This window comes from Nomascus leucogenys, chromosome 4 (genome assembly GCF_006542625.1).
Source record: "Nomascus leucogenys isolate Asia chromosome 4, Asia_NLE_v1, whole genome shotgun sequence".
Lineage (NCBI taxonomy): Eukaryota > Metazoa > Chordata > Mammalia > Primates > Hylobatidae > Nomascus > Nomascus leucogenys.
In genome coordinates, this window is record NC_044384.1 from 82,172,413 (window position 1) to 82,186,107 (window position 13,695).

Genomic DNA, 13,695 nt, shown 5'->3' on the forward strand with positions numbered 1-13,695 from the left:
TCGGCTATTTCCGTCGCAGCTCGGCCCCACCGCCTTTTCCGAGGGCAGGAAAGGAGTCGGGCTTAACTCTGTCCTCGCTGGAACCCTGCAGCTCCTCCTCCCGCCCCAAAGACTCGCGCGCCTTAGCGCTACGCCAGGTTATTTGCAAGCGGCTTTGCCTGCATTTGCATAAATGGTCTACGCTCCCTTACCCTTTCCGCATGCCTCTTTTCCTTTGTCCCCACCCCACAGGGCCCCGGAGGCGCCCGGCAGCGCCCCACAAAAGCACCGGGAGGCGACTTTGGTTCTGGTTTATTGCCCCTCATCAGGCAGCGGGAGTCAAGGCCTAGGCTGGGGTGCCCGGCTCAGCCAGCGGGTCTAAACAGTGTGTGCAAGGGCGCCGTTCGCGCCTTCCAGGGAAATGCGCGATCGGGAATGTCTCGAAGTCAGTCGAGGAAAGAGTCGGCCCCCGGTCGTGGGGGATTAGGGCGGGGCGGGGCGGGGCCACGCCGCCGGGCCAGTCGGTCCCGCCAGGCAGCGATCAAACGTCGAGGGAGGAGGCGGGGGACAGGGAGGGGGTTCTAGAGGGCGTGGCGGGCGCCGGCCCCGCGCCCCCAGCGCCCAGCACTCGCCACTGGAAGATGCTGGCGTCCTTGCCGCCCAGCGAGACGAGGTGCGAGTCGTCGTGCGTGAACCGGACGCTGGTCACGTGGCTGCCATGGCCCCCGTACATGCGGCTCGGCGCCTGGGCCGGAGGGAAGAGTTGCGGTGGCGGCTGAGCCCTCGGGCCCACCGGTCCCACCCCGGCGATCCCCGCGGCCTCACCTTGGCACGAGCGCACGGGTACTGGAAGAGATGCACTTTGCAGAAGTCGTCGGCCACCGCCACCACGCGCTCGTTGTGGGAGCGGCACAGGGAGTTGATGTCGGTCCCATCGGAGCCGTCCGGCCACACGCCTAGCACAGCGGCCGGCCTCAGCCCGACCTCCTACCCACCGCCACCCACAGCCCAGAGCTACACCGTTTCAGGCGCTCCGGCAGCCGCGGCCACCCACTGCCGCGTTCCAGGCAAGCCTTCCCGGTCCCGAGGGCCGGAGGGGCCTCCTGGGCTGGATCTTCAGGTTTCTGGACTCTAACCCAACGACACACGCCCAGCGTTCCGAGCCCAAACTGGGCTCCACCTTGTCCCCCACCCTTCCAGCAGGGTTCCACGCCCCTGCTCACCGTAGACGTGGAAGCCCAGCACACAGGTGTAGGTAGCCCATTCCCGGTCTCGGCTCTCATAGCGATTCTTCAGCTGCTTGCAGCCTCCAGCCACGTCCCCTGGGGAGAGGGAGCCCGCCCAGTTCAGCTCTCACCCTGCCCTCAGTAGGGAAGATGCCAGGGAAAGCCAGATTGGAAAGACTGGCATGAAACCCGGCGACGACATGTGATCTGATCACCGTAGTAGCATCACCTCCTCCCCCTGTGAAACCCACCCTGTGTGCGTCCTGTCCTGAGCTCTGGCTGAAGTTCTAACAGCTTCCATGAGTTCCTCTTCCCTAGATAAGTCAAGTCCTCCATACTTGCCCTGAGAAACTTTTCCCAATCTTTTCTTAGCGCATTTTTCGACTCCCTCAAGTCAACAAGACATGGTGTGAAACTAGTTGTTTCCAAATCACAAAATTTCTCCTACATATAATTCCAACTCCACTTTAACTCCATCTCCACTTCCTTATCTGACAACACCTCTAAGAGCCCCCCCTACACAAAACCCACTCCAATTACCCTCTCCCCATGTCCTGCTCCACTGCCACTCACAGTAAAGAATCTCATAGTCCCCAGAATTGGACATGATGAAATTCCCATCCTTGGACCAGTCGAGATGAGTGATGAAGCTGGAGTGACCCTGGGAGCAAAGGTCAAGAGTTTGAAAGTATCCCATCCATCTCCCATCTCCAGAGCCCCCTTGATGCATCAGACCCCTGAGTTTCCTAGCTGTTATCATGCCCCACCACATGTCCCAACTTCCTCACCATACAGCGGCCAAAGCGGCTGGATTTGGCACCATCACTGGAAACACTATAGATGTAGATCACGTTGTCATGGGAACCAATGGCCAGGTACAACCCATCTGCAAATACAGTCACTCAGAGAGGGAAGGGCCAGGGACGCATGTGAGTCCAGGGTTGGGGTGGCTCCCACCTGGGCTGTACCGGACCACTGAGAGCTGCTCATTGCCATCAATGACATCAGACACGATCTCTCTGGTCTCTGTGTCCAAAACCAACCACCTGGAAGGGAGGGAAGTGGAGGCAGATAGGAAGACAAAAAGGCAGGATGTAAGGAGACCCCCAGGGAGGCCACCCTGGGTAGGCTTGGGGATGGCAAATAAGAGAAGCTCAGAGACACACAGAGAAAGGCTCTGATGTAGAAGACAGGTCACAACTGCATTCCTTTTTTTTTTAGTTTTTTGTTGTTGTTGTTTTGAGACAGAGTCTCACTCTGTCACCCAGGCTAGAGTGCAGTGGCAAGATCTCACCGCAACCTCCACCTCCTCGGTTCAAGTGATTCTCATGCCTCAGCCTCCTAAGTAGCTAGAATTACAGGTGTGTACCACCATGCCCGGCTAATTTTTGTATTTTTAGTGGAGACGAGGTTTCACCATGTTGGCCAGGCTGGTCTTGAACTCCTGACCTCAAGTGATCCACCTGCCTCAGCTCCCAAAGTGCTAGCATTACAGGCGTGAGCCACCGCACCTGGCCACCACTGCATTCTTATGCTGGGAGATGGGAAGGAGCTAAGTGTGGATAAAAGCTGAGGGGCTTCTGATGTCGTCTGAAAAAGGAATCTGAAACTACAGACCAGGGGCCGACTACAAAGGCACTGTGCAAGCTGGAAGCCTGTCACTTCCCTGTGTTTGTCTATGCCCCTCCCATTCCCACTGTTTCTCTATCCTGGGCTGCTGCCTCCTCCACTCCCTGGCTTGGAGGAGACATTGGTTGGGGGAGGGGGAGAAACGGTTACCACAGGAGAGGAGGGGAGCCCTGGCGGCAGGGGCTGCAAGGAGAGGCACAGAGGAGTGCCAAGGCGCAGGTGGCTCCTGGGTAAAGGCGGTCACTCTCGCCCACTCCCCCAGTACCAGGAACCCTTCCCAGACCTCCCTGCTTTCCCTCCTGGGAGTCCTGGCTCCCTCTCACCTCCCTGTGTTCAGTCCTACGGCCACAACTGCCCCACTCGGGTGGAAGTCAGCACAGAGACCAGTCTCCTGGGAGAGGGGAGAAGGTGAATTCAAGACGATGTCTTTCTAGTGAGGGAACCAGAGTGAACCCCTTGTCTTCCTAACTTCAAAGCCACTTAACTCCCAAGGAGAAGATGGGAAGAGAGGGAAGGGATACCTGGGTGTCACTGGAGCCCAAACAGGGAGTGATACCAAAATATTTAACCACAGAACTGAGGCCAATAGCTGTGCTGGAGATTAACCATTTAGATGCTGGACCAAGAGGAAGTCTGAGGGGTTCTAGGGGTAGCAGGGAGTGCCCAGGTGGTACTAGAAGCATCAGCTTTTACCAATCAGTACAGAAAAATTAATATTTGAGTAGCCAGTGCAGCCATACCAGTACAAACTGGCCACCTCTGGGAGGCAGAAGGCAAGGTGCTGGGGAAGACATGGTGGCCACAGGTGTCCTGGTGGGTGTGGCATGGGGGATCCAGGGGCATAGGGCTCTACCTTGAGGTCGATGCTCCAGGCCAGCGCATGGCTCTCCCCATCCCACAGGCAGAGCTGCCGGTCATGGCCGCAGGTGAGGAAGCGGTTCTGGGAGGGGTGTGTGCAGAGCCCCCAGAGCTCATCAGTGTGGCCCTGCAGCACAGCATGACTGTCACTCCTGCCCCTCTCTCACATCCCTTTGTCCCTTCCTCCCCTGAGCCCTTAACCCCCAACCTGGATTACAGGGGAGAAGCCCTGGGCCAGATCTCCCCTCAGCAATGCATTCTTCGTGGTTCCCACCAGCAGCTCAGAGCCAAGCCCTTCAGCAATGGCTCGCACGGCCCCAAAGTGCTCAGGAATCTGCAGAGTGGTGGCAGAATGTCAAGAGCCCACGGACTATTGCTCTTCTCCCTCGCTCCCTTGACCCCAGCCCAGCCCTCACCTCAGCCTCCCGGAGGGCCACCAACCCGGGCCCCCACTGTACCAGCCGGCGGTCCCGCCCGCCACCACTCAGCACTGTCCCGTCCCGCCGGAGACACAAGGCGAAGATGGAACCTTCATGAGCGTGAGCCTGGGCCACAATCCCATAGGTCTCTGTTGGCAAAGCCCCCCCAGGTAGATCATTTTCGGGGTGCAGGGGAGTGAGCAACAGGGCCAGCTTGGCTGTAGAGCCAGCTTGGCTATAGAGTAAGAACTCCCAGCCATTGCATGCACTGACTACTATGTCTCACCCTCATACTGCCAACACATCTGTTACTCTCCCCATTTTATAAACAAGACAACTGAGACTCAGAGAAATGAGGTAACTTCCTAAAGGCCAGGCAACTAATAGCAAAACGGGAATCTGAACCTGAGATCCAGCCAACACAAAGCTCCAGCCGTTTCTCCTTTGCTGTGCTGCCCACACACTTCTAGACTAGCCCCCCAGAGAACTATCAACTCTCAAGGTAAAAAGGTGGGAAACCTGGCTGGGCGCCGTGGCTCACGCCTGTAATCCCAGCACTTTGGGAGGCCAAGGCGGGCAGGTCACCTGAGGTCAGGAATTCGAGACCAGCCTGGCCAACATGGCGAAACCCCATCTCTACTAAAAATACAAAAATTAGCCGGGCGTAGCCGGGCGCAGTGGCTCACACTTGTAATCCCAGCACTTTGGGAGGCCGAGGCGGGCGGATCACGAGGTCAGGAGATCGAGACCACGGTGAAACCCCGTCTCTACTAAAAAAAAATACAAAAAATTAGCCGGGCGCGGTGGCGGGCGCCTGTAGTCCCAGCTACTCGGAGAGGCTGAGGCAGGAGAATGGCGTGAACCCGGGAGGCGGAGCTTGCAGTGAGCCGAGATCGCGCCACTGCACTCCAGCCTGGGCGACAGAGCGAGACTCCGTCTCAAAAAAAAAAAAAAAAATTAGCCGGGCGTGGTGGCATGCGCCTGTACTCCCAGCTACTTGGGAGACTGAGGAAGGAGGATCACTTGAACCTGGGAGGCGGAGGTTGCGGTGAACCAAGATCGCGCCACTGCAATCCAGCCTGGGCAACAGACTAAGACCTCATCTCAAAAAAAAAAAAAAAAAAAAAAAAAGATGGAAATGAGAAACCCTCTCCTCTGTTCCCACAGAACCTCTGGAGTACTACACTTCCCAGATGCCACTCCCAGCCACATACCTTTGGCCCCACCCCTGCCTGGGGTCTTGGAATCTGAAGGGCTCCGCCCCCAGGTGAGAATGTTCCCCTCTGAGTCTCCAGTGAGAATGTCTCCATCCGGAAGGAACACAAAGCAAGGGATAAACTTGGGTTTCTTGTATTTCTAGTGGGAGGGGAGAGCAGACAGCAGAGGTCAAAGGGAAGGGCAAAGATTAAAAGTAGCAGGGCAGGCCAGGCACAGTGGCTCATGCCTATAATCCCAGCACTTTGGGAGGCCAAGGAGTCACCTGAGGCCAGGAGTTTGTGGCCAGCCTGGCCAATATGATGAAATCCCACACTGCACTCCAGCCTGGGTGATAGAGCAAGGCACTGTCTCAAAAAAAAAAAAAAAAAAAAAAAACAACAACAACAAAAAACCGGGCAAGATGGCCAACATGATGAAACCGTATCTCTATTAAAAATACAAAAATCAGCCAGGCGTGGTGGCGCGCATCTGTAATCCCAGCTACTCCGGGAGGGTGAGGCAGGAGAATTGCTTGAACCCAGGAGGAGGAGGTTGCAGTGAGCCGAGATCTTGCCATTGCACTCCGGCCTGGGTGACAAGAGCAAGACTCCGTCACAAAAGAAAAAAAAAAGGTCACAGGGGCAGGTGGGGGTTAGGGAACCTTAGGGTCCATAGTACTCAGCCCAGTGCCTCCTCTTCCACTCTGCCCTCCCCATCACCTTCCACTTATCCATGCCTCACCCCAAAGACACCCTGTTTCCGGGTAAGGGTCCCATTCCCAGGAACCCCTACTCCACCACTCCAATTCCAGAAGTGGACGTGAGATTTCCCACTGGTGACGATGCAGCTGCTGTCACGAGGGTTGAAGCCAACGGCCAGGACTGAGTCATTTGTACTCTGAAGGGAAGACACTAGATTCAGCCACCCCAAGCCCTGGGTACCTTCATTCTACTTGACTTTCCTCAATTTGCATCATGACAGCTGGCTGGCAGAGGTCCAGAAACCACAGGACAACCCTTCTTTCAAAACCCTGGTCCCCTAAGAGCACTATTCCCTGTCAATCATAATTAATCACCCTAATACCTAACACATTATCCCTCATGAGGTCAGAACCCATGTCACAAATGAAGAAACTAAGGGTCAGAGAAGCTAGATTAGCCCCACGTGACCCAGCCAAAAAGGAAGGAAATGTATGTGTGAGTCTGGAGCTCTCTGCACTCTACCACTCCCACCCCCAACCTCAGAGCCCCTCCAAGCCACGTGGACTCCTCACCTTGATCTCAGCCAGCTTCATTCCCCGGCTGCAGTCCCACACCGACAGCATGTGCTCATTGGAGTCATCCACCACACAAAGAAAGGCACCCTGATCCTGAAGAAGGGTGACACATAGGAGGTGCAGAGTGAACCCTGGAGGTCCAGGAGCTCATGGTCATTAGGTTAGGAGGTACCATCACAGATGGAGAGGGCAGAAGAAGTTGACACACATGTCACTTTCTCAAGAGAACCAGCTGGGTGGGGTTCAGGAAGGCCAGAACTTCCAAGGCTTCCTGGTGATGTGCAAGAGTGGGGTTCCGAGGCAAGAATGAGGGTCTAGAGGCTTCAAGGCCAGCTCACCGCAGCTGAAAAGGCCAGGGCCCCAACACCCCGCTCGAAGGCCCCCAGTCCAATCTCCTGCAGTTTCAACAGCGTCTCTGAGTCCCAGATGTGAACCACAGGCTGCAGGGGCTGGTGGAGGAGGAAGAGTCACAGGTGTGAAGCAAAACTGGAGTGCAATTACAGCGTGTCTGCCTGCTCCCTGACTTTGGCCTTACCTTTCCATCCTTATCCACTCCAGCTGTCTGTCCCGAGGCTACCCGAACACCATCAGGGTGAACAGCAAGGCTAAGGCAGGGGGAAGACACTCTAGGGAAAGGGTCTCTCAAGACCATCCAAGACACCTTCTCCAAGCTTGCAGAGCAGCAAGGCAACTCTTTTCTCCTGCTTCTCCACCCCCCCAGACCCTCTTCCTGCCAAGCCCACCATCCCCAGACCCCTCACCATCGAACGCAGTCTGTGTGCCCCCGGTAATGTCTCTGGCCGCCACCTCCAGGACCCCCTGGGCCTCCTCCAGGCCGGTACAGCACCACCACACAGGCGATAAAGTAGACCACCTCCCCAGAGCGCAGCACAAACAGATTAGACCGGGAGTCACGACCCCTGTACCCATAACTGGGGTGGAGATCATGGTCAAGGAAAGGGTTAGATCAAGGGCAGGAGGAGGAAGACGGGAGAAAGACAGAGCTTCTGGCTGGCAAGGCCTGGAGCAGAATGATGGCAGGAGAGGATCTAGAAGACTCCTTGTCCCCATAGACCCAGGAGAAAACTGTAAAGGTAAGAGGGGTCCCCAGGTGAGAAAGGTGGTTCCCATGGGACTGGAGGGGGCAGGATACACCCAGTCAAGACTGAGGGTCTCTGGTGGTGGGCCGCTCGGCAGCTCCTCAAGGCTGCGGATGCCAGACGGGATGTACATGGTAATGGGGCGGCCTCGAAGGAACATCTTCACTGAGATGCCTTCTACAGAGAAAAGGGGTGGTGTCAACTACCACCCACAACCCCCTTTCCAGGAAAGACAGAGCAGAACCCTACCCACCACACCTACCCAAAATAGCTCCTGGGGCTACAGTCCAAATCCTAACCCTGCCATCCAAGTTTTTCTTCTGTCCCTCTGTACATACCCAAATTGTAATTGCTCCTCCGAGATCCAGGGCCCCCAGGGCTGGAGAGGGGGTCTTTTCCCCCACGGCTGTTGGGAAGAGAGAAAGCACAGGGATTGGGGGCAGGTCCCAAGACCTAAGCGGGGAGGGGCAGGACACAAGAAAAGAGGTCACTGCAGAAACCACAGTCACTTCTGCAGGCCTGTAGTTTGCTTTGAGTATCAGGGCCCTAGTAGATGGAGACTTTTAATTCCATTTAAGAGATAAGAAAATTGAGGCTGAAGGGGCTGAACGCACAGCACAAGGCCACAAAGCTTGGAAGAGGCAGTGCAGGGTGCCAGAGCCCTTTCTCTCCTCCAGACCACCAGGCCTCAGCCTCGCTCTGTCGCCCAGGCTGGAGTGCAATGGTGCGACCTCAGCTCACTGCAACCTCCACCTCCTGGGTTCAAGCAATTCTCCTGCCTCAGCCTCCTCAGTAGCTGGGATTACATGTGCGCGCCACTAGGCCTCGCTATTGACCTTTTCATTTCCCCATCTGTAAAATGGGACCAAAGGGAGCCGAGAATGTACACCAGCCCCGCCTCTCAGGGATCCGGGAGGCAAGCAAGAAAGTCCACATCTCTCCAGAGATTCCTGTCGTTAGATAACAGTAAGGTGATACTGTCTGTTCAGAGAATAAAGCACAGGCCAAGGACAGGGCTAGAATGAACATTCGGGTGTCCTGCGGCCCGTACATAGTCTGAGGCAACTACATCCGGCCACTAGGATGTCCCCTTGCCCTCTAGAAGTAAGTATTAATAGATTGGTACTTGGTAGGTCCAGCGGAAAGAGGGCTGAAGCTCTAGGGACAGCCGTCCATGAAAGCCAGGGAAGCTTCTAGAAAAGCCTCTTGGGCTAGCGGAAGGTGTGCTGTGATGTAGTGGAAAGGGTAGGGGAACTGGAGTCAGGAAGAGTTAGGTTCAAATCCTGACTCTAGCTGTGTGACCCCAGGCAAATGACTTACCCTCTCTGAGCCTGCTTCCTCACCTGTGCAACGAGCAGCATGAGACCACCTAACCCCCAAGGATGTTGTGGGGACTGACTGAGATGGAGGAGGTCGAGAGTTTAGCACAGTGCCCGGTACACAGCAGGCGCCCCAGGAGTGTTTGTTTCTTTATTCCTGTTGGGCAATCAGGTCCCCCCACCCCACCCAGGGATGTGAGGTGAGGGATACGGAAAGTCGAGAGCCTGCGCCTGGGGCGGGGTGGGTTGAGGGGAAGCCTCACCCACCTCTCTGTGCTCCCGGACCGCACTAACAGGTTGGCGGAGGAAATTGCCTTCCTGGAGAGCTTCTGCCGAGGCCGCTCTGAGGGGGATGAGGAGGAAGAATTTCTTCGCGGCCTGGTGGGGGCATAGTGAAGGTCATTCCCTCCAACTGTACTCTACAATCCTACCACCCCTCCCAGCTTCCGCCACAGGGCCACAGGACACCTACGTGTCAGCACGCTGTGGGGGCTGCAAGGGCCTGAGGATCCCCGGGGGGCCAGGGGAGCCAGCACCACTGCTGCTGCTTCCCCCTCCTTCAGATTGGGTCCCACTAGGCTCTTCGCTGGCCCCCTGAGGGGCTGGGGGTCCATTGCTCAGGCCAGGGGGTCCAGGGGATGACTTGAGCTCCACCTCTGTCTCCGTCTGGGTGCCTCGGCTCACCAAGGAAGGGGTGCACGTGGGTGGCAGTCCTGGGGGGGCTGCAAGACTGCTGGAGAGATGGTGAATTAACCTGAAGCCCCAGAGGCCCCAAGGAGGAAGAAAAATGGGGTGTGCCGACATGCATACCTGTCCCCTGGAGGAGCTGGTGTGCCAGAGCCCTGCAGGGAGGAAGGGGGCACCTGCAGCCGCAGCAGGCGAAGGGCTTCTGCCAGGGCTGCCTTTACCAGCTCCATCTCCTGCTCCTGCACCCGAAGCCGCTGGCTCAGAGACTGGAGGGCCTCCCGAGCAGGGCCCTCACCTGGGAAAAGGGCAAGAGGTACTCAGAATGTACCCATCACCTGAAGAAAGCATAGAGAGGATTCTGTCTCCCCACAACTTTACATGTGTCCAGTAGGACTGCCCCTTTCAGGCAGCCCCAGGCTTGAATGCTCGTCCAGAGGGGAGGAGACGGTGGTAAAGGATCAAGGGCCTCCTTCTGGCAGGGCAGGCGAGAAACCTGGCAAAGCTCCCTTCCTGCTGCCGTCTCAGCCTCCGCAAAGACTGGGAGTACCATGGAGTACCGGGGGGGAAATATGGAGTACTGCCGAGGAACGTGGGAGCCACCGACAGAGGCGCCGCACTGGTGAGGGGAGGGACCGCAGCCCTCCCCACGCGCCCACAGCAAGCTCAGGTCTCCAGCGAAAGCTGAGTAACTGAGCCGGGGGAACACCAGGAGAGAGGACGGGGTGCGGGAATGGAGTCATACTGAGGACCCAGAGTACAGGAAAAGAGATCCAGAGTGACAGGAGAGAGTGTGGGTGGTGAGCAGAGTCACAGTGAAGGTCTCAGGGGGCAGTGGGGGTCAGAAGGAAAAAGATCTGAAATACCACGAGAAGAGGCCCGGAGTAACGCAGGGGGGCAGGGAAACATCGAGGGATCCGGAGTTACGTGGGGCGTAGAATGACGCTGGGGAAGCCCGAAGTGACAGCAGGACCCAAGCAACTAGGGAGGGCGACCGGAGGAACTGTGGTGGATGCTCCAAGCCCCTGGGGCGGAGGAGCACGCGTGGACGCCTCCAGACAGCCGTCCAGCTCTGGCAGAACCCGACGAGCCGGGCGCTCCGGGAAGGGGCACGCCGCCCGCCCCGCCCCGTACTCACCGGGCCCCGCGGCCCCGTCCATCCGGCCCCCGGGTTGCTCCGAGCGGCGGCGGCGGAGGAGGCGTCTAAGCCGCGGGGGCCACGGCCGGGGAGAGGGAAAGGGGAAGCACCCCGGGGCGCGCGCGAAGGGCGCCGTACCACCACCCCGAGGGGGCGCTGTCGGGCGCGGGGAAGGGGCCTGGAGGGGGCGCTGTGGGCCCGGGGCCGCAGTCTCCAGACCCCCCCGGGCCCTCGGACTCTCCCGGAGCCGCTCTCGGCTCCCGGGGGTGGGGTGGCGGGGCCGTCCGGGGCCACAGCGCCGCAGCACAAACAGGCGCCGGACGCGGAGCCGCCAGGAAGCGCGGGAGGGGGGGCGGGCCCGAGGGGGGGCCGGGCCGCCTGGTAACCCCTCCCTGTCCGGGCCTTGCCGCTCAGTACGGGGGCGGGGCTAGCCGGCTGACCCCCTGGCCTACTCCCGGCCTCCGGCTCCAGGCCCTTGCCGGATCCCCGCCCCCGGATTCCCAGGGGACGGGGGAGGGAGCGCCCGCCCCGAGGTCTCCGCCCCCCAGCCCCTAACCCCTCAGGGTTGAGCGGACCAACCCCACCACTTCCGCGAGGGACAGGGGCGGGGTCACAAAACGGGCCCTCGGCCTAAGGGCGGAGTTTCTCCTCAGGGGCAAGGCCAAGGCATCCTGTATTGGGGCTGACAGGGCGGCGGGTTATTAGGGCTGAGGATGGGAGGATGCTCAGGGTATTGGGGTCAGGGTGGCATTAGCCCAGCTCAAGCCGGGCCGGGCTGACTCAGCATCCTGCCCCAGCCAGCTTCCATCCCCGACACCTCTGCACTCCCTTGGGCAGAGATGGGAGATGGCGCCGGTGTTGCCCCTGGTGCTGCCCCTGCAGCCCCGCATCCGCCTGGCACAAGGGCTCTGGCTCCTCTCTTGGCTGCTGGCGCTGGCTGGTGGCCTCATCCTCCTCTGTAGCGGGCACCTCCTGGTCCAGCTAAGGCACCTTGGCACCTTCCTGGCTCCCTCCTGTCAGTTCCCTGTCCTGCCCCAGGCTGCCCTGGCAGCGGGCGCGGTGGCTCTGGGCACAGGACTAGTGGGTATAGGAGCCAGCCGGGCAAGTCTGAATGCAGCTCTATACCCTCCCTGGCGAGGGGTCCTGGGCCCCCTGCTGGTAGCTGGCACGGCTGGTGGGGGGGGGCTCCTGGTCGTCGCCCTCGGGCTAGCCCTGGCTTTGCCTGGGAGTCTGGATGAGGCGCTGGAGGAGGGTCTGGTGACTGCCTTGGCTCACTACAAGGACACAGAGGTGCCTGGGCACTGTCAGGCCAAAAGGCTGGTGGATGAGCTGCAACTGAGGTACCACTGCTGCGGGCGCCACGGGTACAAGGATTGGTTTGGGGTCCAGTGGGTCAGCAGCCGTTACCTGGACCCCAGTGACGAGGACGTGGTTGAGTGAGTGATTTGCGTCTCCCTTCCTCCTCCTCCTCCCTAGACAGGCTCCCTCTTGCTGCCTTGAATCCCCACCTCGCTCAGAGGGGCAATAAGTAGAACATAGTAGCTGAGAGACTGGTTACAGCTCTGCCATTTATTAGCTGTGAAACCCAGGGCATGTTACCAAACCACCCTGGGCCCATTTCTTCACCTGTAAAATGGAAATAATAGTACCTATCTGATAGATAGGTACCTATCTGGTAGAGTTGTTGTGAAGATAAGTGAATTATGCTTGGCTGGCACATAGCACAGCAGTTAGTAAATGTTTTACCATTCTTTTTCCCTTCTCAACACCTGTGCTCTTCAGTCCCTCCCCCAGGCCTCTATCTCCAGACATCCTAACCCCTCTGTCCCTCCCTTTGCAGCCGGATCCAGAGCAATGTGGAAGGCCTATACCTGACTGATGGGGTCCCTTTCTCCTGTTGCAACCCCCACTCACCCCGGCCTTGCCTGCAAAACCGTCTTTCAGACTCCTACGCCCACCCCCTGTTCGATCCCCGACAACCCAACCAAAACCTCTGGGCCCAAGGGTGCCATGAGGTGCTGCTGGAGCACTTGCAGGACTTGGCAGGCACACTGGGCAGCATGCTGGCTGTCACCTTCCTACTGCAGGTGAGTCAGCAAAGCATCTGACACCTCCTCCCACCCGGGACTCCTCCCTGCCTCCAACCCTGGGCCTCTTGGAACCGCTGATTCTCCCTGATTCTTTCCCCTTGCTTCCCCCACAGGCTCTGGTGCTCCTCGGCCTGCGGTACCTGCAAACAGCACTGGAGGGGCTGGGAGGGGTCATTGATGGGGAAGGAGAGACCCAGGGCTATCTCTTTCCCGGTGGGCTGAAAGATATGCTGAAAACAGCATGGCTACAGGGAGGGGTTGCCTGCAGGCCAGCACCTGAGGAGGCCCCACCAAGAGAGGCACCTCCCAAGGAGGATCTATCTGAGGCCTAGAGGCCTGGAGCTTGGGATGAGGAAGAGGGAGGGATGGACAAGTCTGGAAACCTCACAGCTCCTTACCAAGGCTCCAGGTTGGGGGGATCGTGGGATTAGAGGGGCTAAGGATAGTCAGCGAGCTGGACTAGGGTAAGAAAGAAAACCAGATGTCCTAGGGCCTAGCCCTTGTAGCCAGAACCACCAGGGAACAGCAAAGAACAGAGTGATGGGAAAGTGACATGAGAAGGCCTGGAGGCTGATTCTGATATAAACTCAATAAAGTTTTTGGATGGAAGCAATTGCTTTTTCTTGTCAAGAGGATGGGGGCCTGGGAGAACTGATTTCTGTCTGATGGAGCAGCCAGGACTCCAAAGTTTGGACCCTGGCTCGACCTGTGCAGCAACAGGAGCCCACATCTGTAAGGATCAGAAAGCAAGAACCCAATGTAAGAAGCAAAGGAAAACAA

At 58.2% G+C, this 13,695-nt stretch overlaps 2 protein-coding genes across 13 annotated transcripts; one reads left to right on the forward strand and one right to left on the reverse strand.

The window, feature by feature from the left end:
- Window positions 1-274: 274 nt before the first annotated feature.
- EML3 (EMAP like 3) lies at window positions 275-11,159 on the reverse strand. Of its 12 annotated transcripts, none has more exons than XM_030810958.1 (22): window positions 10,826-11,159; window positions 9,814-9,985; window positions 9,476-9,733; window positions 9,271-9,381; window positions 8,023-8,090; window positions 7,738-7,861; window positions 7,346-7,516; window positions 7,120-7,189; window positions 6,923-7,033; window positions 6,582-6,677; window positions 6,050-6,205; window positions 5,326-5,467; window positions 4,109-4,260; window positions 3,901-4,026; window positions 3,688-3,819; window positions 3,158-3,225; window positions 2,163-2,251; window positions 1,994-2,091; window positions 1,779-1,866; window positions 1,203-1,301; window positions 805-935; window positions 275-724 (listed from the first exon to the last, which is right to left on the reverse strand). In XM_030810958.1, exons 1-22 carry the CDS (start codon window positions 10,845-10,847, stop codon window positions 521-523), a joined length of 2,688 nt encoding a protein of 895 aa, XP_030666818.1. In that variant the 5' UTR covers window positions 10,848-11,159; the 3' UTR covers window positions 275-520. The 12 variants fall into 12 exon arrangements, 11 of the variants coding, with proteins under 11 accessions (XP_030666818.1, XP_030666816.1, XP_030666821.1 ...); XM_030810956.1 differs by having other exon boundaries at window positions 9,476-9,736; window positions 10,826-11,130; XM_030810961.1 differs by having other exon boundaries at window positions 9,271-9,346; window positions 10,826-10,935.
- Window positions 11,131-13,528, forward strand: ROM1 (retinal outer segment membrane protein 1). The gene is made up of 3 exons (XM_003274088.3): window positions 11,131-12,261; window positions 12,666-12,912; window positions 13,029-13,528. Exons 1-3 carry the CDS (start codon window positions 11,672-11,674, stop codon window positions 13,245-13,247), a joined length of 1,056 nt encoding a protein of 351 aa, XP_003274136.1. The 5' UTR covers window positions 11,131-11,671; the 3' UTR covers window positions 13,248-13,528.
- Window positions 13,529-13,695: the final 167 nt, after the last annotated feature.